Source organism: Lutra lutra, chromosome 1 (assembly GCF_902655055.1).
Source record: "Lutra lutra chromosome 1, mLutLut1.2, whole genome shotgun sequence".
In the NCBI taxonomy this organism is placed as follows: domain Eukaryota; kingdom Metazoa; phylum Chordata; class Mammalia; order Carnivora; family Mustelidae; genus Lutra; species Lutra lutra.
In genome coordinates this window covers 206,976,750-206,999,968 of record NC_062278.1, presented here as the reverse complement: position 1 = coordinate 206,999,968, position 23,219 = coordinate 206,976,750, and the positions used below count along the sequence as shown (strand labels likewise).

Here is a 23,219-nt window from a genome sequence, read left to right as displayed (position 1 = left end):
CCCCCTCACAGGCCTTGAGGTCAGTGCTCTGGTTACAGAAAGCACAGCCAAGAATGGTGACCTGATCACTCACAACCCAGGGCACGGAGGCAAGGTGGCCATGGTGGCCACCTTGGGGCCCAGCTTGCCTTCTGGGGCCACGTCCCTGCATAAATCTACCCTCTCCCCACACTTTGCCCCTAGACCCCTTCAGAACACAGTCACCCTGCCTACCGTTGCATATCTCCTATTAGCACAGGGGGAGCCTGTCTAGGTCACCCAATCCAAGCCCCTCGCTGTGGGGACGAGGAACGAGGCTGGGCAGGGATGAAGCTGCCCCAAGCCCTTGCTCCTGTGTTTCTTAGTCCCACATGAGAACCAGCAGGGAAGCAAAGCTCCCAAAGGCACCTGAACTCCCCCTGGGCTCCCCCCACCCTCACAGGGCCCCACACCCCTGCTGTCCTCCTGCCCGAAGGCCCATGGGCCATGGGTGTGCAGTTTGCTGGCACATGGGGCCCGCAGGAGGCTAAGCGAATAAGGCGAGTGCCCCCACCCTGCCCCGCGGCTTGCTCCGGCGTTTCCATGTACCCCACAGAGGCACGGCCGCGGCGGACACCCCTGAGCTGCTGCTTGGTTGCATGCCACCAAGGGGAAGGGCCTGGCCAGAGGCCACCCAGCAGGCCAGGGGGCCCGGAAGTCTGTTCGGCCTTGCCTCCCCGAGAGGCCAGCTCTGCCCTGGGACAGAGTCAGGAAAGAGGCAGGTCCCCAGGAGGCCGCTCGTGGACAAGAATTCTAATACACAGAGCGGTCACTAGCCACCTGGAGCCTCGGACCAAGAGTGGAGAAACAGAAAACAACACCGACAATGATGGGAGGATATCAGCCCAGCAGACTAATGGCAAACTTCCAGAAGGACTCCAGAATCCAGCAAGATGGGTAGAAGGTCTGTCACAGACCATCTGGGCCACTGGGACACAGACAACAACACTGAGGCTGGGGAGGCTCGGGTGGAAAAAAACTGTGAGCTGAGGCAGGTCAAGGAGGTCATCCGAGACTGACCTAGTGGCAGGGCAAGGGGGAGGGGAAGCCCCCGGCTCCAGTGTCATTGCCATCAGTGCTCAGGGGCGGTAGCAGCCATATCTCCTCGGGAGACACTAACTGCTCGTCTCCTCTGAGAGCCAATTCCAGTCTGCCGTCTGTTCTGCCGGTGATGAGGCCCTGGCCGGGCCACGCTTGCTCCCCAGGGATGTCCGCAGTGGCCCTTCTCAGCTCTGCAGTGGGCCCAGGCCAGCCCAGCTACCAGAGCTCCTTGGAGTCCCAGCGGCCAGGAAAGCGGTGCAGCCTCATGTCTTCCTTCTGGATATGCTCGTAACAGGACTGGTGGGAAAGAGGCCAGGCTGAGGGAGAGCTGGCCTGCCCGCCCCTGGCCCCGTGCAAAGATGGCCCCATACTGGGATACACCCATCTCCCCCGCCTGGACCACCCCGACTCCAATTCAGCCTCTGCCGTGGTCTGCAAGGAAGGGGGCCTCCCCTTCCTGTTATGCTCAGGGAGGCAGCCTGGAATATGCCCGAGGTCCCAGGGACCCAAGGGCTGGGATGAAGTAGGGAGCCCTTCCCCAGCCCCTTTAACAAGGGTAGGATCAGGGACCCTGTGGGGTCCTCCCCACAGAAGCACATACAAGCAGTGAACCTGGGGTCATCCCCACAACGGTGTCCAGGGCAGGGAAGGTGTCTGCCCCACAGGCCAGAGTATTTTTGCCTCTGTCCAAGAGCTCTGTCCCTCACCTCCAGGGCTGTGAGCAAGAAGTCATACAAGCCTCCTGTGTGGATGGGGTCCATCATGTCACGAATCAGGTGGATCTCGGCTCCCAGGTGCTGGATTCTGGAGAACACCCAGCCCCACAGTGAGAGGGAGAAAGGGGCCCATCAGCGACAGGCGCCAAGCAGCCAGGGACGGAGCTCTGGCCCGGATGGCTGGCCACCTAGGCTGCGGTCCCCGCTCTGCTCCTGGCCCCCACGGGACCCTAGGTGGGGTTTCTCTGCAGGATGGGATGGGGTCCTCCCGCAGCCTACCCCTCAGCACCCCTCCCCCTGGCTGGGGCTCACCGGGCACGTGACACCACATAGATAAGCAGCGGCAACAGGTCGTCCATGGGCAGCTTGTACTCCTGGCCCAGCACACGTGACACGGTGGCCTCAATCTCCCCATATGTCTTCTCCAGCACCTCCAGCTTCTCCCGGGGATCCACCGTAGTGCTGTGGCAGGGGCCTTCATGTTCAGCCTCAACCAGGGGCCCCCACACTCCTGTCCCCTCCCCACCCTGCCCAGGGCGTGAACTCACATGATCTTCTGCAGACACTCAGTGGCTGACAGGAAGCACTTGTCCCTGACCAGGGAAAGTCTCTACAGTGGTGGGGGGCAGGGGGAACAGACGATGAGGTCAGGGTCCCCCCAGCCCTGTCACCCCCTCCCTCCCAGAGTCAGAGCTCTCACCACCCACGGTTCCCATCACTGGCTCCAGGACAGCCCCACCCCGAGGGTTGAGTGGCCTAGGGCAAGTCACAGCTCCACCATGAGCCTCAGTTTACTCAAATGTAAAGTGGGATAATGGTCTCCAGGGGGTTGGGAAGGAAGATAATGATCCCAATGGCCACTGGGAGCCACTGGGGGTGGGTCCCTAAGTCAGCGGCTCTCAACCCAAGGACTTGTTGAAACACAGAGTTCAGGTCCGCTGAGTTTGACTCAGTACATCTGGGTCAGGGGTGGGGGTAGTCCAAGAATCTGCTGTTCTAACAGCTTCCCAGCTGCTGCTGGCCCAGCACGCACACCTGGAGGGCCACAGCCTGGTGTGTAGTGGCCCACCACCCCCTCCCAACACTCTCATGAGGGAGCACCAACCCCGCAGCAGGGAGTACTCTCACCCGTGGGGGAACTGAGGCTCAGAGACAAGTACTCTGCCCACAACCATACACCCAGGAAGAGGGGCAGAGCCTGGGTCTGCACCCACCCCCTCACCCACACAGGAGATCAGAACAGCGTAGAAAGGTGGGTGTCCCCCACACCTGTTGGCCAGCACTGCCTGGGCCCCTCTGCAGCAGGAAGGCGGAGGGTGAGCAGAATCTGCGGGCCCTGCTCAACACTCAGGCCTCCCCCTACCTGGGGCAGGTAATGGACCCACCTTCTCACCTGATTGGTTGTCAGCGTGAGGTCCTTGAGGGGCCACAGGTGCCTGAAATGAAACAAGAGTGACAAAGTGCCTTTACGAGGAGGAGGGGGCAGGGTCTGAGGTCAGGGGGCACATTCCCTGTACACCGTGTCCCCCAGCAGGGCTGAGCACAGGACAGGGGTGTCCACGATGGCCTCTCCGAGCGCTTGCATGGAGGCCAGGGCAAGGGGAGGATGGGAGAGATTCCTGGAGAAGACACCACCCCAAAACTTAAGAGAGGGATGAGGGGCAGCGCTGCAGGCCAAGGGACCTGTGAGCAAAGTCCCAGGGCTTGGGCTGGAGAATGACAGTGGAAGAGACTGTTCTGGAGGCTTTGTGAGCCGAGACAGGCTGGTGAATGGGGAGGGACATGGGTACCACGCGACACAGCACAGGGCAGGGACTTGGGGAGACAATGGAGCGGAGAGGCAAGCGTGGAGGAAGCAGCAGAGAGGAGGCAGGAGGAGGTGGGGAGGAAGGGACACTAGGGAAGCTGCTGGCACCCAGCCCTCTGGGCTGGTGGCTATTCAGTTGCAGGAGACATTCACGATGGAAGGGGAAACGGGGTTTCAGGTGAGTGGGAAACATCACAGCTGTGTGACAAGGGAAACTGGGTGTGGGGGAAGAGAGAGCACCCATGCCCTGTCGGGCAGGTGGTCACTTGTAGCATCAGGAGATCAGAAGGGGCACTGAGGAGAAAGGATGTTTTAGCAACTGAGGGTAAAAGGGCCTTGCTCCCAGAACAGTCCTCAGTTTCCCCTTGAGGAGCTCCCCTCCCCCACTCTCAGTCCAGTTGCTGGGAACAGGACACCTCACTCCAGCCCCCGTAGTAGATATGGAAGTAGATTGGCCTACGTGGGCCACAGACAGCATTTAGGGGCAGTCTCACATACCGAGACAAGCCAGTAAGGGACTTCAGGGGCCCTGCTAGAGCTGTGAGGAAGGGGACACAGGCTCCTTGGGGCACAGTGGGGGACAGAGCTGGTGGAGTATAAACCTTGAATGGCTGGTACCATGTCTGGCACCATAAATGGGAGCCAAAGATACATCAAGAGAAAAGAGAAGTTCCTTCCCTTCACTAGGTAGTTCAGCAGCTAGATCCAGCCACACCTGAAGCTAGCCACACTAGCATAAAGCTAGAAGTTCATGGGTATGTGAGCCAATGAACACCACCCCCTTTTCTGCTAAAGACCGTTGAACTCTGTGTGTACCCTCTGTCCACATGGGCCCCGGCAAACATGGCAAGGAGGGAAGGCTTACTTCTGCACATCCAGGAACTCAAGCAGCTTTGTGTCAGGGAAGAGGCTCAGGTTGGCAATACCCTGGCTGTAGAGACTGTCCTCCGACTCGTGGAGAAGCAGGTAGAGAGTGAAGAGCTCTGAGTAGAAGCTGGGCAGCATAAGGGGCAGCATGAGGCCATGCACCTGCAGGTCCCTGAGTGACAGCAGCAGAAAAGGTTGGGGCCGGCAGGGTGGGCCCTGGGGGGGAGGGATCCCTATTTGGCCTGCCCCTCAAAAAGCCCACAGAGCTCCTTGTCCCACAGCAAACAGCATCCCTGCCTCCTCCATTCCCTAGAAAATGCTCCCAAAGTCCGTTCTCAGTGATTCACTCCCTCGGTTGAAATCTGTGGCCCTGGATCCTCTCGTTGGATGCTGAGAACCACTATGGTGGCTGGGTCAGGATTTGATCCCCGTGTGATCGAAAGCAAAACCCAGGCCCCAGCTTGTAGCGAAGCACTCGGCAGCCACACCACGCTGGTCCAGGATTGCCTCCTCATTTTCTGGGCTTCCTAGCACTCTGTGGGGGAAGTTCTACCTAACGTCTAACCCCATCTCCCATGTTTCTGGCAATCCAGCCATAGGCCTCCCTGATCGGGATCTCTGGGCCTGAAGTCAGAAGGCAAACTATAAGGTCTGGTCTTAGGGGACAGAAGGAGACAGATTTAACTATGCACTTCACTCCCGCTCCGTGTGGCCTCGGGCTTGGTCCCTGCCAGGCCTCAGCTTCCCCATCTGCATGTTGGGGGGAGAGGGCGCCTGGGGCGGTAGCTCCCCCTCTGGGCACCATAGAGAGGAGGCTGGGACAGGAACTTTCCAACAAAGATGCACCTGATACCTCGCAGTGGGGGCCCTGCCCACGTGACCCAATGACGTGGTCATGGGGCATTCTGATCCTCAGATGCTCAAAAAACAACGGTCAGTAGCATGAGCCCCCAACACTTCTCCGGAAGCACCCCCAAAGCCCCAAGGGAGGCTCCAGGAGTGAACGTGGGCAGCCTCCCTGGTCCTGAGCCTGGCTACCCCCAGGGCAGGGACCCGACAGACCCCACGGGAGCGGTCACCTTGCCTCCAGATCCTCGTCCTCCTCTGGAGCCTGGCCCTTGCGCCGTAAGGCCACCTGCAGCAGACCCCTGCAAACGGATGACATGGATGGCAGAGCTGCCACTTCCCACAGAGCCCGAGTCACCAAAGCCCAGGGCGGCAAGCTCCGCCCCCCAGAACCATGGAGCATGGGGAGCCCAGCCTCCCAGACCTCTGTAGTTAGGAGGCTGGGAACACAGGACCTCAGCCCCAGAATGCTGGAATTGCAGCATCTGGGGCCCCCATTTGTACTAACAGACGGGATCTCGGCTCAGCCCAGACTGGTGTGAGTCCAGAGGGAAGCTCAGCCCGCGGAGGCTGAGAGCTCCCCTGGGGTCAGGGGTCAGCCCAGCGCCTGGTCTAGGCTTGGACTCTGGCTACAGGCAGTCCTTGCTATAATCTCCCACCTTCTAATCCCTTTGCTCGCCAGCAGAACACTGACCAACGCACTCTCTGGTTCTTTCTCGATCCAGACACGCCATTCCTGCCCAGGGAGCTAGGCTGAGCACCCGACCTGGGGGAAGGGCGGAGCTGTACCTGCCTGTGCTCACAGACCAGGCGGCGGTCGTCCCCAGGGACCACGCAGCTCACCTGTAGACGGCCCAGAGCTCCCGCGCGTGCTGCTTCACCTCCTCCTGGGCCAGCGTCTGCAGGTGCTTGTTGGCCCCGATGCCCGCATATGTGGCCTGGAAGGTCAGCATCAGCATCCGCAGCAGCTTGCCCAAGGGGTGCAGTGAGCTGCTCAGAGCCTGGCAGGTGCAAAGGCAATAGAGAGGTGTTCGCCGCCAGGAGCTGGAGCAAAGCATGCCCCCCAGCAAGGCTCCCAAGGCTGCTCCCATTTCCTAGATGGGAGCACTGAGACCCTCAGAGGAGAAGGGGTTCGAGGGCCTGGGCCATCCAGACAGCACAAGGGGCAGTGAGATGACCTGCCTCCCCTCAGACCCCCTCCCCCAGGGCCCTCACCTTCCCAAGGCACTCCCGCAGGGCCCTGGGCTCCCGGTGCAGCAAGAGCTCGTCCAGGACGTCCTCCATTCTGCCTGCACAGGCCTCGGGCTGGGTCCTGGGGCACCAGGCACACACATCTCTCACCTACCGGTGGGCCCCGGCCTGCCCCCTCCAGGAGGCCTTCCTTCCAGGCCACCTAGAGCCCCACGGACGCCCGCCCTGGTCCTCTGGATGTCCCCGCAGGTGCCCCCGTGAGCATGCATATGCACACACACATGCATGCGCAGGTGCCCCCATGCACACACACACACACATACAAGCAGGTACCCCCATGCACACACACATGCACGCGCAAATGCACCTACCTCTCACAGCACAGGTACTCCTGGGATTTGCGCAGCTCCCTCGAGTTCTGCACATGGAAGCCCAGCAGGGCCTCCTGCTCGTCCCCAGGGCAGCCAGCACTAACGAAGTCCCGGAAGGGGCCATAGACTCCCTGCCAGCGACTCTCCACGGGGAAGGCACCCACACCTAGCTGCCTGCGACAGAGGCAGTGGGGGGGTGGAGGAAGTAGGGATGGGGCTTGGAGAGGTGGGGACATCCCGCCTGGCCCGGAGCCGGGGCCCAGGAATGGTGGGTGGACTGGGGGGCGCTGACCTCAAAGGCTCCAGGAGAAGAAAGGAGAGGCAGAGAAAGGGAGAGAGAATCTACTCCACAGTGGAGAAGAAAGGGACAATCAGAGCCCTGGAAAGGAGACAGAGAGATCTGGAGAGCTGGAGGCCAAGTCCAGACAGCAGGTTCTTGGCCTAAGAGAGAACACGGCCCGAAGTCCAGGATCCTCCTGCCTGGAGAGCCCACGCTTCCTGTCACCACACCTGGTTCCTTCCTGAGCTTGATCCTGTCTTGACCAGCAGGCCTGGGGGTCTGGCCATGTGTGTGCCTAATAGAACCCCACCTTCCCATGTCAGGTTCACAGATTTTCCTACATCTGCACCCCACCCAGGCTTGGCCACGCTTCTGAGGTTTGCCGTCTACTCCCAGCTCCTGGGAGAAGCATGTAAGGACAGTGGGTCTAGTAATCAACTCTACTGCCTCCCCACACCTGCAGTGCTACCTGGGACCATCAGAAATACCACCCACGCCTCAACAGACATGGTCCAAGTCACCATCTGAACTAGTTTTCCAAGGAAGAACTCTGTCCCCATGGGGAAGAAGTCAATCCCCTTCTCAAAGACCCCATGATAGCGACAATAAAACCACTTAGCAAGTTTCCTTCTTTACCTTGGCTGCCAGGGAACTCAGAGCCAGGCTCACACTCAGTCATCACTATCACAGGACTTACCTGTCCCTTCCCTTCCTTTAAGTTCAACTCATACTTTTATTTCCATTTTATTCTTGCTTATTTGTGCTGTGTTTACAAACGGCCATGTACCCTTCCCAGAAAAAAAAAAAAGCAGGGTCTAAGCAGTCTCTGCATAATATTTTTCTCTGGTTTTGTGGTGTGTGAAGTTATGCCATAGCCCTTGATCCCAGGAGTCTCTGACTTGAGGGCTGTGTGACCTGAGTCCGCTGAACTCTCCAAAGAGCTAAGAGGAAGTACAGAAAAGCTCCTCTGATAAGGCCTGAGTCCCGGGGGTGGAGACATAGACACAGACACAGACACATGCACATGCACGGTGCGCACGCACACGCGCGCCAGTGCACACACACACACACACACTCCAGAATGCACAGGCCAGGGGCCCGGCCAGGCTCTCACCTCTTTCGGGTGCTGCTTGGATCTGGCGGGAAGGCAGCCGTGTCCAGCACACCCTGGGTATGCAGTCCTTTCCCTGCCCCACTGCCAAAAGTGCCCTCCAGGGTGAAGCCATTGGGGAAGGTGACCTTGCCCTGCAAACCAGGGAAAGGAGGCAGGGACACCTGTCTGTCTGTCCAACTGCCCTTCCCTCCAATCATGACAGGCCTCATGCCTGTCCATCCTGGGTCATAGAAGCTAGGGACTGGCAGGTAGCCTTCCCACCATCCATTCCATTGGCCCCACCTTGGGGGCTCATAATCATCCACACCTGCAGGAGCCCCCGATCAGGAGTTGTGCCAATGGCCCAGGAGCTCACCTCAAAGGTGGGAGACTGGGAGGGAGAGGGGGAGGGACTCTCAGGTCAGGAGAACCACTACTGTGGGACTTGGGGAGGGGCGGGACACGGGGTAAGTCCAGAAGTAGGAAGAGGCCTGGGGAAGGCATGAGCTATACTGGCCCTGGGAAGGGTAGGTCCTGCTGCCTGGGCTGTCCCATTCCAAGCACTCCTGGCCTCCCCACTTTGATGCCACAGTGCCCCCCAGTCATTAGGAGACTAAAACAGCCCCCCACATTTCCAAAGGCCCAAGGAGGGCCCAACTGCCTTCTGCTGGGTCAGCTAGGTCAGGACTATGCGGAAGAACAGTTACTCCAGGGGCCCCTGCCTAAGGCACCGATGCCAGTGGAAGGGGTGGATTCTCACTCGGGAGACAGAGCCCAGCTACCAGCACCTTGTACACCTGTCCCCTCTTGCCTCCCATCAGGATTGAACCACAACTCCATAGCAGAAGTGCATCACGGTGCCCACCAGACGCCATGGAGACGAGAGAGGCCCTCCCCTACCTTCCCCGCCCACTGCCTACACCCTCAGCCCTGGGTCCGAGTAGGGAGATTATAGGGTCCACCCAAGACCTTGGTGGGGGTGGAATGGGTCTCAGTGGTCCTCACCTTCCCCACAAGGGTCAGGTCCCTGGTGAAGGTGCCTTCATACAAGGAGTCATCTTCAGAGAGGAGGATCCCGGGGCCCTAGGGACGGAAGCAGGAGTAGGAGCAAGGGAAGGGCCAGGAGACTGGGAGTGGGGAGGGAACGGCAGGAAGACAGGAAATATGCATCAACCCCGGGGGGGGCAGAACAGTCCTGAGCCCTGTCACACCTCCCAGCACTGTACTGAGGTGGGATGCCAGCCCTTGGCCCGCTGAGCACTGAGCACCAGCCCCACAGACCTCATTCCTGGGTTCCTCTGAATGACTGCCTGGGACTTGGCTCCTGCTCTCTCCTGGGGGCCCTTCCTTCCCCACCAATGGTTCAGGAAGTGCTGGGCTTCTCCTCAGCCAACCCCACTCCCCTGTCCCTGACCCTCAGCAACAGTGATGCTGAACAGGCTCCCTTGTTGCACTGGCTGCCAGGAAGCTCAGGGCCCAGTGGGGTATAATTTGTGTCCTACTTGAATCTTTAATGTGTCTATTCTTACAGTTTCTTCCTCCTCCAATCCTTTCCAGAACAAAGTGGAGCCCAAGCCAAAGCACAAGCCATAACAACAATAAAAATCCCCACCAGAGCCTTCCTATGGCCAGGAAGCACATGGCCAGGTGTGGGTGAGGCAGGAGGCGGCTGCTGGTGTGCCAGGGCTCAGGAGACCTAGGAGAGAGGCTCAGCCCTGCCACTCAATAGAATGTGACACCAGGTAGGTTCTCTGACCTCTCTGAGCCTCACATGTGTCATTCATTCACTGGGGACATGAAACGATCCACAGGGTTACTGGGAGGGTCCTGTGAGGTTGTACCGGGAGCTGAGCCCAGAGCTAGGCCTCCAGGCAGGGGTGTCTACATGCCCGTTGCAGAGGCGGCTGGCATCACCATCCCCGTGCACTTCATCCTTGCTAATTTCCCTGAGTGTTTACAGTAAGTAGCGAACCTGAGTTGCTGATGGGGAAACTGAGTCTGGGAGGGCCAAGGCCAGCGTCAGGGGCTGGCAGAACTACATTCCTGCTGAGGCTCGGGCTTCCTCCAGCACCTAGGAACCCAGCTTCCTACCCCACCCACCCCTGCCCAGCCTCTGCTCAACATCGGGGCCCTGAGAGCAGGGGGGCTCCAGAAAGCAGCACCAGTGCAGGGAGAGGGTAGCTCAGGGCACACATGGGTCACCCCACTCACCACTATCTTGTCCGCCTGGAAGGTCCCCTGATAGCAGACACCAGCCTGTGTGACCATGACCCCCGGGCCATGGCGCTGGTCAGCCTGCCACATGCCGATATAGCGCTCCCCCCTGGAGAGGAGCCAGAGTGGGGTCAGAATCATTCCCGGGCACTTCTGTGTGCTCTGTGGGCATGGTTGGGATTGGGATGGGGGTGGAGAGCAGGTAAGGAGCAATGATATCGCCTGAACCCACTCAACTCACGCACGGGGCAAGAGAGGTCAGGACCTCCAAGAGGAAAAGAGGGTGGAGGAGGAGGGAGCCTGCCTGGGGGAGGGTATCCTGGCAGGCTTCTTGGGAGCGGTGGCAGGAAGGGCAGATGGAAAACAAAGTCATGGAGGTAGGAGCCTACAACTGAAACGATGTACGAGGGGGCGTTTGGTGGTCTAGAAGGCTGGCGGGGTGCACGGGCGGCGTGAGGTCCAAGAAACAGGCAAGCCCTGAACGCCAGGCTGAGGGCCTTGGGCTCTGTCTCACAGCCCAGAGAGCCGGCAAGGGCTGCGGTCCTTACATGGACTAGACCAGGGCTCAGAAACTCCTCCCGGACAGTGCGAGGAGGGGCCAGACTGGGGACGCTCCTTGGTCAGCAAGCTCAGGGCCCCCTCATTCTGAGATTCAGCATCAACCAAGGTTGTGGACAGGAAGTGAGGGGTTTCAGGGGGCCTCTGGGGGGACAAATGGACCAGACCCTCTGACAACAGTGCTGCACCCTGAGGCACCCCGGTCTGTGTGGGGGTCTAGCTCTAACCCTGCCCTCACCCCACAGGGGCGGCAGCAGAGTGCTCACCTGTCGCTGTCCTCCTCGATGCCATACCCGCTCCGCTGGCCCTTCTCCCAGTGGCCCGTATACCTGCAGGGCTGTGGGGCCTGCGGGGTGCTCTCGAGGACCCCAAATCCATGCCGCAGGCCTGCCCAGAAGTAGCCTTTGTACACCTCGTCGGTGCCATACCTGCAGAGGGTCACCAAAGCTGGCCTGGCCTCCCCGAGCTCAGCCCCTCGCGCCTGCCCTGCCACCCAGCCGAGGGGCACTTACTCACAGATGCCGTAGCCGCACATGCTGCCTTCCCGCCAATGGCACTTGTAACAGTCAAACTTGTCCTCGGAGGCCTGAGGCACCAGGCGGATGCCGAAGCTGCCAGTGTGGGTGCGTGGGGAGGGCCGTCAGCACCTGGCTGTCACCTTGACCCAGGACACACCACGGCACCCCTCCATGCTGCCCCGGAGTGTCCCTGCCTCCGAGGGGCCTTCTCAGACGACGGGGAGAATCTCCTAGGTGCTCAGGAATCTTTACTTCCCAAGGGCCATTCTCGGGACACCCCTGTCCCTACCCCTCACACATCCCGGGAGCACCTTCCAGCCCCAACCACGCCCTCCATGGCCTGCCCCCTCTCTGGGCTTTCCCTTCTGTGCACTAAGGGGAGCTGGACCAAATAGCCTTAAGTTCCGGCCTGAGGTCTGGGAATCGAGGATGGGGCCAGGCTGGGGATGGTGGCGAGGACGAAAGCCACCCGTCTGCCCACCCCCCGCCTTACCCATGCTCCAGGCCTTGGCAAAAGCTCCCCACGTGATTCCGGCCATCTGGCCACCTCAGGGTGCCCCTGCAAGACAGTTGAGGTCCATGCATATCAGTCCTGCCAGGCCCACCCTTCAACAAACACAGGCCCCTGGCTGACCTCCAACGCGGGCTCCCTCAGAGGTCTACGTTTCCCCCGGAGCGGACTCTCTGCCCCCACCCAGCCTTCTTCCCTGACCCACAGGGGCTCTCAGCCCTTCTTGGCTCCTGACACAGCGGCCCCAGCAGCCACCAGCACACACCACACCCCAGAGGGAGGTCTCTGGAAACATCCAGGTTCCCTTTTCCCCTTGACCAACAGGAAGGTCCAAGCTAAACTTCAAGCTCAAGTCAAACGCTAGTCAGTGGTTTCTAGCATCCTCCTCTCCTCTTCTGATATGGCCTTGTGTTTTCTGGGTTTTGTTTGTTTGCTTGTTTGTTTGCTGCGTTTTTTTTGTCTCCTCGAGCCCCTTCTGGAAGTAGGCAAGGTTTCAGAGACTAACACGCTTATGAGCATCACCTGGGCAAGTCCCTTCTGCTTTCTGGGCCTCGGCTTTCCCAGCTGTGGCATGGGGGTCGGGGAGCAGAGCACATGTGCTCCCAAAGCCGTCCTGCTTGTGGGGTCACACAGACCTGTGGCTGAAGCCGGACTCACCCTACAACCTGCCCTAAGGCCTTGGGCAAGTCATGCCGGTCTCTGGTCTCCGTTCCTGCACCTACAGAACGGGCAGTAACTCTCCCCCGGCGCGTTCTTGTAAAGACTGGTGAAGACAGGAGGTCTGCAAACCATTTCCATCACCAGCTAGTGTCATGGGGACATGAAAATTACCCCTCCGCCCTCTTGAGAACAGCAACTGCAGACCTACAGTCTGTCCCATGTGCCCTGGGCTCATCACCATCATCAACAAACACTCCACGCGGCACAGACCTGGTATGGGCCAGGTCCTGTCCGACGGCGCTTAAGACAGAATGGGAGACAAACAGAGCTGACCGATGGATGTAGGAAGGAAGAGCCTTCGGTTGGTGGCCAGAGGTGATTAGGTCCTGTCCACCCCTCCAACTCCCAGGAGGAGCCCCGGTCGCTCACCTGCCATGGGGCCTGCCCCAACACCACTCGCCCTCGTAGGTGGCCTGACAGAGCCGGCCCTCAGCACGGAAGGTGTATGCCACACAGCGGCAGGCGGGGGGCTCGGAGGGCTCCAGGCCCGCCCCCAGCACAGGGAAGTCCTTCTTCCCACGTAGGGCCTGGCACACAGCCTGAGTCACTTTCCACTGCCAGACCATCTGGTGGGGACAGGGGAGACACAGGAGAAGTCCCTGCTGTGCCGGTGGCCCCTCTAGGCAGCCTTGTGGGGTAGCACCAGAGAGTACCGCCTCCACCACCCCCGACCTATTCAGGCACTTGGGGGAACTCCCACCGCCCCACGCTGCGCCAGAGGGCCCCGCATCCAGACCTGAGCTCCTCTTGTGCGGTTTTAGGGCCTGACCAGAGGGGCCACACAGACCCACTGGGACCCACACAGGCCCCAATCCTGGCTTCATGGGGGAAAATGCCCTGAGCTCTGTGGCATTCTGATGCTTGACCCCAGGCTGACCACCGCCGCCCTCTGACCATGACCCCAGAGGCCTGGCCACTCCCAGAGGGCCTCCAGGCCTGTGCCCTCCCCCGCCCCTCCTGCTGTCTCCCCTCACTCCTCTCCCCCCACCGCCCCACAGCCCACCCACACTCACCAGGTCCCGAGGGTTCTTGGAGCAAAAGGAGAGCTTGTCCTCAGGTGTGAGGAGGTGAAAGGTGTACCTAGACAGATGGAGGTGACGAGTAGGCCCCAGCTCTGTCCGGGAGGGTGTTCCGGGAGGCCCCAGCCCTGGGGTGTGGGCAGTTTCATGAGGGTGGAAGGAGAGAAGGCCCGGGGTATCATTGGAGGGGGCTGCTCACCCGTCCTGCCCAGGATCCACCCACACCAGCTTCAAATCAAAGGTGTGGACACTGTGACCCTAGAAGAAGATGGGGCACCGGGGTCACCCAGGGCCCAGCCCAGACACTCCTCTACTGATCTGGCCCAGACTTGCTCCAGGCACTGACCTGCAGCCACACCACTGAGTGTCCCCTGAGTGTCCAGCATGCCCAGCACTGAGCCTGGTCCCCATCTCCAGGGCAGTTCCTCCATCTCCCTTCCTGTCTGAGGGCTGGCTGGGACCTCGGGAGCAGCCTCCCCCACCCCACACATCCTGCTCCATCATGTCCACAGCTCGGATACCATCGGCCCCTGTTAGAAACCTCTCAGGCTCCTACCGTCTGGGGGATGGGGACCTCAATGCTGAGCCAGACCCCTGAGACCACACAAACCACTCCTGGCTCCCAGGTCCCCACTCCTTGTCCCCTCCACACCAAGGCACCATGGCCCTGCCACACTCACACCATCTCAAGCCTCCCCTAGTCCCCTTCAATCTGACCCTTGGCTCATGCTGCTTCCTCTACCTGGAAAGCCGTCCCTGCTCTGAGAGCTGATGAACATCCCTTCCTCTAAAAGATTTCATGCAGCGACCTACTGCCTGGCCTAGGCAGGCTGATCACTGCCTTACTGCCCCAGGAGGAAAAGGGGGTCCAGGCCCAGGCCCAAAGGGCAGGAGGAGGGGGCCAGACACAGGCAGGGACAAGGGCGGGCCCGGCACAGGAAATGCAAAGGTCCAGAGGTAGGAAAGGGCACAGAGCATGTAAGTGACATGCCATCAGTGTATCTGGAGCACAGACAGTGAAGTCAGGAGTGGAAGGGAGTTCAAAGTGAATCAGAACCCCAGAACCAGGTTTTAGGAGGCACGGGTCTGGGCAGGTAGCCTCCCTGCCAGGTCTCAGCCTCCCTGTGTGCAGGGGAGTCCCAGACTGACATTCAGAGGGGACAGAGAAGACAGTGCTCTGGCTAACACAAGGGCAGTCTGAGTTCAGGGGGAGCTAGACACAGTCAAGGTTACTGGCCAGGGAGCAATCCCAAAACCCCGGCCTGTGATATCCAGAATCCTAGGCACTGCTCCCACATGGCACTCTTCTCTAGAAGCCTCTTGTGTGCCCTGAGGTTTTATCCAGCCCTCCCAGCCACCAAGAGCCAACCAGGAAGAGAACTAAGAGTTGTCCGGCATCCGCAGAAGGACAAACTCACTCCCAAGCGTCCCATTTTGCAGGGGAAACCGAGGGGATGTTTAGCAGGGATGCCAGTCTGCAAGGGCTGAGGCTGGGACACACCTGGAGCGGCCTTGCCTCACTGCGTCCCCCTCCTGCAGGAATGACTCTACCCTCCGCCTCCACCCCGGCCTGCCAGCCTCTCGGCTCCCCATCACCACCCCCCCGCCCCCGGGAGCCTGAGTTCTCGCTCACTGCCAGCTACCTCCCTCCTGCTTCTCGGCCAGACCCCAGGCCCCTGCTGCGGCCCCAGGACCTCTGGTCAGCTCCCCCAAACCTGCAGCAAGACAAGGGCATCGTTGAAGAGCAACACACGCTCTGCCCTCAGTGGCGTGACCGTCACGGCTACGTCCTGGCTGTCCTGCAGGAGTCGGCGCGCAGGGGTGCAGAGCACATCCTGGGGAGCAGAGCAGGGGGCACAGGGCTCAGGCACCCCCCATCCCGGTGGCTGTACCCACTCCTCCACCTGCCTCTGCCAGGCGCGCCAGCCCCCCACAGTCTGAGCATCTCCTGGAGACCCCCAGCTCAGTGGCAGACACCGGGGCTCCAAGGTCTGGAGGGGCAGCACAGCCTGTCTTGAAGCTTCACTTTGACGCCCACCACCCCTCGACCCACTGCCCCCGCCAAGCCCCCAACAACACTCACTGGGGCTCTGCAGTCTCTGCCTCTCGCTGGCAAGTCATGTCCCCTCTCCTGCTCACCTAATTGTCTACCCTGTGCCCCAGGCCTGTCACACCCTCCCAGGGCACGGGGGGCTTTCCCCCCCAGCGGGGGCACTCCATGCCACAGCGGGCAGTGACGTCACCATGGGATCATTTGGTGGCATTAATTCTGACTCCCCTTCCCCAGAGCCAGCTCACCAGGTGCCTGACCCCTGACCAGGGAGGTGCTCCGCAAACACCTGAGGACTGCTGGATGGACAGATGTTCCAGCCACCTGGTTCGGACCCCGCTCCCACTCCCAGATGGGGAAATGGAGGCACAGCGAGTCCAGCAGGCCCCTTCCCTGACCACGCATCGGGCCCTAAACTCACTCTCAGCCGGCTGCTCAGGGAGTGCCAGAGAGCCTGCGTGGCCAGGGCCTGGTCCAGTGCCTGCCTCATGAAGGACTGCAGGTTTCCAAAGAGGGTGGCCGCGTGCACCACCAGCTCCCGAGCGGGGTGAGGCTGCGGGGACACAGAGTGGCCGGTGAGTCAGGGAGACGAGGGACTCGTCGGAGCCTCCCCCACCCTGTGATGCTTGCCCCAGCCCTGGCTTGGCCCCAGCTGCTCTGAAGGTCTGGATCGAAGCCGAAGTGTGTCCCTTTCTGCCTACTAGCCCTTCCTTCAGGGCAAGGCCAGAGCGAAGGGGCTCCAGAGCTCCGCTGGGCCTGGGCCAGGGGTCCTCACATCCGGTAACACGGCTCTCCATCTGCTCCTGGGTCTCTGTCAGCCCCCCTAGGGCACAGCCATGGACCTCAGGCCCCATCAACCCCCCCACCCCTCACTGGGCCCAGGACACTGCATGATCCCCAACATGTGGCTGGGTCTTATTCAAACCGAGTAAGGTGAGTCCCCAGAGCCAAGGCCCTACTTACCTCCTCCTTTGGCTCCCCTACAAGCAACAGGCCTGGTGAGTGGTACATGGCCCCCCCGACACCCCTGCTACTTACCTCCATGACGCTGTCCCCGAGGCTCAGCAGGAGGAGCACATACTGCTGCACGTGATGGGCCAGCGGCTGGCGGAGGGCCTGGGTCAGTGCGGTGCCCACCGAGGCCTCGGAGCTCACGCCTGACAGGAGCTGCCCCAGGGCCTTGCGCTGGCCCCGCCAGAACTCCCTGGGTGGATGAACGGCCACACACACCACCTTCACTCCCCTCGTCCATTCCTGAACCCACAGCCATCCCTACCCCCCAGCTGAGCCCCCAGATCCCAGGGGCAGTCCCAGACCCCAGAAGGCTCTCCCATCAGGTTAATACAGCCGCCCTATTGGAGAGTCAATGGCAGTTTCTCCGTGTGAAGAGACTGTTGAGTCCAGGCACCCACCCTGAACAGGACGGCAACTCCTTCCCCTTTCCAGGGTCAAGTCTGGCTACTGGATGTCTGGACTGTGCTCACAGCCCCCATAGACTTCCCTCCCTCTCTTCCAGTGTGGAGCAGTGTGGAACTGTCAGAACCAGGATGAATCACGGGCTCTGACACCCGCTGCTCTGGGGATGGGACTTCCCTGACCTTCTGTCCCGGACACCCCAGTCCACACAGAGGGACCCTGCAGTGTCCCGGGCTCACCTCCTCTTCTTTGCTGCCTTCGGAAAGGCCTGTACCGCCACGCAGCTAGCGTAGGACTCGATGTACCTGCCAGCAGCACAGGAGACAGCCTACAGGCCCAGCCCGCAGCTTCGCACCCCAACCCCTGCCCTGCCAGGATCCCCGGATCCCACTCACTGATTGGCTGCAGCCCTGCCCCTGACCAGATAATTCCACCTAGTCTTTCTTCCCTGGGGGGGGGGCCCCAAGGCTCAGGTCTGGGGTCTCTGAGCCAGTGCCCAGGGGCGGGGATGAAGCCCAAGGCCCTGAGGCTGACCCCAGCGGAGCCCGACCCCAGACTGAACCCAGACCTTGGCCTAAGCCTGAGATAAGCCAGGTGAGCCCTCATGCCCCAGCCTTCCTCGATGTCTTACTCCACGTGGACCTGCAGGACACGGTCAGCATCACGCAGTAACAGCAGGGACTCCAGACCCACGGCGTCCTGGTGGCCCAGCCGCTCCCGCAGCGAGTGCAGGCTCTCCTCCGTCACCTCCCAGAGCCGCTGGGAGCTCTGGTGCAGCTGCTGCACGAGCCGCAGGCACTCCCTGATCTGGGGGTCCGAGGGTTCTGGGGCTGGCGCAAGGAGGGGCAGCACAAATGCAATGTGAGGGGGGCAACGCCCTAGAGCCCAGGAGCTGCAGCTGGGGTCCTTAGGACAGGAAAGGAAGCCGGCGTGGCACCCTGAGCTCAGCAGGGATGGGCAGGCTAGAGTGCGGGGCAGTGCCCTTGAGGAATCGGGGGCGGGGGGACCAACCACCCCCTCACGAAACAGGGTCAGCACTCATGACCTAGGGGCACCAAGTACACTAAATCCCCCGAGACTCTGGGCTTTCTCAGGTCTGGGATATAGGGTCCATAAGATCCCGTGGTCCTCTGGTACCCACAGAAGCACAGACAGAACCCCCAGGTGGAAGGCACCTGACCAAGGTCACTTCACAGGTGAGCCCCCAAGTGGGTCATGGCCCAGGTGAGAGCGGGATGAGAATTCAAGCAGAGAATGAAGCCCGTGCCCTGGAAGAGGTGGGATTTTGACTCTGTGTATAGCTGGGTCTAGGCTAGGGGTTCAGAGTCTGGCCCCGGGGGATGCCTCGGAGAAGGGAACAGCCAGCAACCGGAGGCAGAGCCCCAGTCCCGTCAGAGGATGCCGATACCAAGTGTTCTCACTCCCGTTTGAGGCTGAGAAAGCTGTGCCTCGGAAGGTCTCACAGGGTAGGGCTCAGATTCCCAGGATGGTTCCGGTGTCCCCCACCCTCACCACTGCAGAGCCGAGACTCACTGGTTCCGAGCAGGGGCTGGAGGACAAGGCTGTTGATGCGGGCGAGGGTAGCTGAGAAGACCTCCTCCAGCCGCCGCAGGGCCTCCTCCTCTGGGCTGCACATGGCCAGGGCACTGCCCTCAGGGCCTGTGAAAGGGACACAAGCAAGAGTGAGGGCCCCAGCGAGAGCAGGGTCAGTGCCATGCCTTCCATCCATGTGCCCAGGACCACCCATGCAGGTGTGAGCAATCAGCCCAGGTGGCCTCAAAGGGGAATTTCTTTTTTTTTTTTTTTTTTAAGATTTTATTTATTTATTTGACAGAGAGAGATCACAAGCAGACGGAGAGGCAGGCAGAGAGAGAGAGAGAGGGAAGCAGACTTCCTGCTGAGCAGAGAGCCCGATGTGGGACTCGATCCCAGGACCCTGAGATCATGACCTGAGCCGAAGGCAGCGGCCTAACCCACTGAGCCACCCAGGCACCCCTCAAAGGGGAATTTCTGGACAGGCCACTGACCCCTGCCCTGCTCTGCCCCTGGGCCCAGCTGAGGGACCTGACCAAGCAGGTGCTCCTCAAGCCCAGTTCTGGCCTAGTCATTCCCCTGCTCAAACATCCACCATGGCTCCCAAGGGCTCACAGTCATACCTAATGGCGCTCCGACCTCACTCCCTCTCCACCGAGTCTCTTGAAATGAGGACACACTGTCAGAAGAACCCAGCCTTTTTCTCAAGACCATGACTGAGGACCCCCTGTCACCCAAAGGGTTGTGTAAGCAAGGAAAGGTCTAGGGGAGTAGGGAGGTGCTCTCCTGCTGGAGCCATCACAGATGGGCAAGAAATAAAGAGGCAGAGAGATGGACAAAGAATGCAGGTGGGACACCATGAGAGCAAAGGATCATGGGCCTGAGGATCCAGGCTCCGCGGGTAAGAGTGGCCTAAGTGGTCATCAGAGGAGCCATGGAGGACCTCAGGGCAAGGAAGCGGTAGGACCCAGAGTCAGACTTGCAGAGATGGGCATGACGACAGTGCTGAGCAGTGGGAGGGTGAGGTCAGCATGGGTAACAGCTAGACCCCTGTGCCCCTCAACCCGGCTGACCCTGCTGTGCCTGGAAGAAAGAGGGAGGGGCTGCAGGGGTGGGCAGGTGGGCTTGAGCCTATGGACTTCCCACCCCAGAGTGAGGGGCCCACCATGCAGGCAGGGGATCCCCTGGGAATGCAGCTTTCTGATGAGAGGCAGGGGGAGCAGGGGGCCTGGGCTCCAAGACACCACCCACCCCACCCCCAGCCAGGCTGCAGCCTCCCAGAGACACAGCCCTCTCCCACCAGCGCTGGATGCCCTCACCAAGCAAAGTTCATCTGCCCAAATGGCCTGACCAGACATCTCAGGGGTGAGAGCTGGAGGGTTTCTTAGCCCCAGACCCTCGCACTGTCTCTCCCTGGCTCTGACACTCTGAGGCTCCACAGTTAGCTAAGCGGGGTGGGGTGGGAGATACAATGGAAGCTTCTGGAATGGGCAGGCAACACAGACAGCCCCAAAAGGGCAAAGAAGAAGGGGTCTCATCCCTCCCAACCCAAGCCCTGCGGCACCAGAGGGCACTCAGGCCCCTGGCAAAACCTGCAACTCCCACGGCACAGGCTCTGGGGAAGGGGGGGCGGCGCCTCAGAGCTCTGGCCAAGGGCCCAGGCCCCAGCATTCCTGCCCCACCTTTCCTGCCGCTGCAGCTTCAGGAGGGCTGCAGCTTCAGGAGGGCGAGGTCTCGGGAGGGACAGGCAGGAAGGGGAAGCAGCTAGACACCCAGCTGTGGCCTGCTTTCTCCCTGGGCCCCTCCAGGCCCCTGCGACAGCCCTGTAAACCCCCATGCACCCCCCCCAACCTGGGGCCAGGGTACAGCAAGTGGGGGCCGCCTGACCCTCTCCCATTATCTCCAGAAACGGATGGAATGGAAAGACCCTTTGGGGGCTGACTTTTCCATCCCCAGTGGGCAGCCAGTCAGTCGGGGTCTGAACTGAGAGGTGAGGACACGGGCTAAAGGCAGAGGAAAAGGGTGCAACCAGCATCCTCCGAAGCCAGCGGATAGGAACCGGATGAGGGCAAGTGTGGACCTGCTGTCAACAGCCAGAGGCTGGGAGGTCCTGAGTAGCAAGCAGCCCCACACTCACACTGATCTGGGACTCACCCCAGCCACGCCAGACCTAGGACATGGAGCTCTCTATCCCTCTCCACCTCAGACTACCCCCCTCTCCCCGCTGCAGGGCTGGCAGCTACCCCTCCCTACTTATCTGCCTGCACCCTTGGCCCACACCTCAGCCGCCCCCAAGGGACTCCCTGCTGACCCCCCACCCACCACTGCTCAGTGCTGGTCATGGTCCAGCTTATCCAGAGCCCTGCTCCTCTCTAGGCCTCAGTCACCTCCTCTGTGAAATGGGGATCTGATTAGATCAGAGCTTTCAAATTATGTAAGCCCTCCTTAGAAGGGACAAACAGGTGCGGGGAGCTGCTCTGGGTGTGGAGACCTGGTCCTCTGCTTCCCTCCCCGCTCAAAGTTGCCTGGGCCCCTCAGGATGAGTCTTACAGACCCAGACTGACAGACACAACTCTAGGACCCTTCCAGATCTGTGGCCCCAAAGGGATGTCTACCCCTAGGGAACTGAGGCACATCGCCCAGAGGAAAGGCCAGAAGTTAAGCATGACTGGTGAGGTAGTGGGTGGGGGGAAAGCTGTAGATGAGGTTGGGAGTCTGGCCTGGTGTTGACCACGGGACCCTACTCCTTGGCTAGGGTGCTTGGGATTCATCCTGGAGGCAACCAAGGGTGCGAGAGCAGGGAGCAGACCAGGTATCAGGTATGAGTGTGTTTGGGGGTGGAGGGGAGGTGTTAAGCCATAACATGAGAGAGACCCAGCACCCAGCAGGAGTAATCCCTGATCAAATCCCATCATACCCCCAACCCACCCGGCTGTGATCAAGGGCATGGCCTCCTTACCCTTGCCCTCTACCCAGGTTTAAGGTTCCTTAGTGGCAGGCTGCACAGGAGGTACATATGGAGAAACTGAGGCCTAGAAAGGAACTGGAGGACCAAGACACTATCTATAGAGCACGTACAAGGCTCGGTCTGACCCAGGCCTCTGGCTCCCTGTCCCACCAGGCTCACCTGAGCTAGGCAGTTCAGAAAGGCTGGGCAACTTGCCTCAGGGCACACAGCAAATTCCCAGCAGGGCCCAGCCTCCTACCTCTTCAGGCAGCCTTGGTGCTCTCTGTGGGGCGGGTGAGGAGAGAACTGGCTAGTCTCAGCGTGCCCAGGTGAGTCAGCTGCCCGTCCCCGTGTCGATCTAACCAGCAGCCAGACCTGCTCTCTCCCCTGCATTCATGGTCTCTGTCCAAGCCAGGTTGCTCTCAGGCAGGGTCACTGGGACATCCCCTACCCTCTTCAAGGCCCCTTAGGCCCCTGGGCCACACCCTGTCATGGCACCCACTCTGGTATTTCCTGGTCTGGACAGGCAAGGAAGTTTTGCTTGGTGACTTTTTTCTGGGCTGCCCAGGCCCCCTAAAACAACCACCAAGCACAGTAGTAGAGCAGAAGGGGGCTGCCCCAGGGAGGCAGCACTCAACTGCCACAGCTGACCCCTCAGTCACCACTTGGGCCTCCCCCCCACCCCCGCACCCCTTCTCTGGCCCTCCATGGCTCCCAGTTTCTCCTCCTAGACAGCCCACAGGCCCCCCCCCTCCCCAGGCTCTCACAGTTCTCCTGCCCCTCCCTGTCCCGGCACACGCAGTCCCCAGAATTTCCCAAACATGGGATCCTGTTCCAGCCACCAGGCATTTGCCCATGCCGGTCTCACTGCAGGCGTCACCTCCTCCTGGCAGTCCCCCAGCTTGGGTGAGGTCCAGGGAGCGGCCCTCGCACCCCATACGGGGGTGCGGGGGCTGCCCCTGCGCTGCCCCTAAACCCGAGCCGGGTGACCACGGGGCGGGGAGGACGAGGCTTAAGTCCGCTGGCACGGAGGGGGCCTTGGGACAACCTCGGACCGCCCCGGTGTGAGTGCCGCCTGGGACCGAGGAGTCGTGGAGGGACGGCGACGCGCTGGCCAAGGGGGCGCTAGGCGAAGGTCCCACCTGGAGTGAGGGAACGCGGAGCACAGGAGCCAGGCCACAGACGCGCGACCTCCGCCGCGCCCTTACCTGTGCGGTGCCGGTACCCCGAGCGGGGAGTGTTGCCGCGGCCGCTCGCCGCCCGCCGCCCGCACGCCGCCCACCGCCCCCCCAGCCCGGTTCCGGCGCCCGCCACGCCCCCGCCACGCCCCCGGCGCCCGCCACGCCCCTCGCCACGCCCCGCCTCCGGGAGTTGCCAGTGGAAGTTGGAGCTGGCGCCGACCGGCCCGCCTGGCAGGAGGTGGGACGCGGCGTTGGTCCGCCCCCGCCAGGGGTCTACTCTTACGGCCTTTACCTGGAGTTCTCCAGGGTCCGAAGTTTCCTG

The 23,219-nt window shown here is 61.0% G+C and overlaps 1 protein-coding gene across 6 annotated transcripts; it reads right to left on the bottom strand.

Annotated features, from left to right (window-relative positions):
* Positions 1–754: 754 nt before the first annotated feature.
* On the bottom strand, positions 755–23,014 carry ALS2CL (ALS2 C-terminal like). 6 transcript variants are annotated; one of them, XM_047695630.1, is made up of 27 exons: positions 21,897–22,405; positions 21,729–21,812; positions 18,770–18,895; positions 17,868–18,066; positions 17,476–17,541; positions 16,859–17,024; positions 16,242–16,373; positions 15,486–15,605; positions 13,970–14,028; positions 13,765–13,831; positions 13,121–13,317; positions 12,014–12,079; positions 11,515–11,613; positions 11,269–11,430; positions 10,442–10,553; positions 9,236–9,313; positions 8,252–8,382; positions 6,858–7,031; positions 6,511–6,607; positions 6,139–6,296; positions 5,529–5,597; positions 4,448–4,621; positions 3,169–3,211; positions 2,324–2,385; positions 2,088–2,237; positions 1,767–1,863; positions 755–1,356 (listed from the first exon to the last, which is right to left on the bottom strand). In XM_047695630.1, exons 3-27 carry the CDS (start codon positions 18,870–18,872, stop codon positions 1,276–1,278), a joined length of 2,862 nt encoding a protein of 953 aa, XP_047551586.1. In that variant the 5' UTR covers positions 18,873–18,895; positions 21,729–21,812; positions 21,897–22,405; the 3' UTR covers positions 755–1,275. The 6 variants fall into 6 exon arrangements, with proteins under 6 accessions (XP_047551586.1, XP_047551596.1, XP_047551561.1 ...); XM_047695640.1 differs by having other exon boundaries at positions 11,269–11,389; positions 11,519–11,613; XM_047695605.1 differs by lacking the exons at positions 21,729–21,812; positions 21,897–22,405 and adding an exon at positions 22,925–23,014 and having other exon boundaries at positions 11,269–11,449; positions 11,519–11,613.
* Positions 23,015–23,219: the final 205 nt, after the last annotated feature.

Excerpts from the sequence above, each read along its gene's own strand:
- ALS2CL (XM_047695605.1), bottom strand. The coding sequence starts at position 18,872 with ATGTGCAGCCCAGAGGAGGAGGCCCTGCGGCGGCTGGAGGAGGTCTTC. Across the intron at positions 12,080-13,120 it reads TGGGGCAGGCCCCATGGCAG|GGGCACCCTGAGGTGGCCAG; the intron begins GTGAGCGACCGG and ends ACTGTCTTGCAG. Across the intron at positions 4,622-5,528 it reads GACGAGGATCTGGAGGCAAG|GGACCTGCAGGTGCATGGCC; the intron begins GTGACCGCTCCC and ends GCTGTCACTCAG.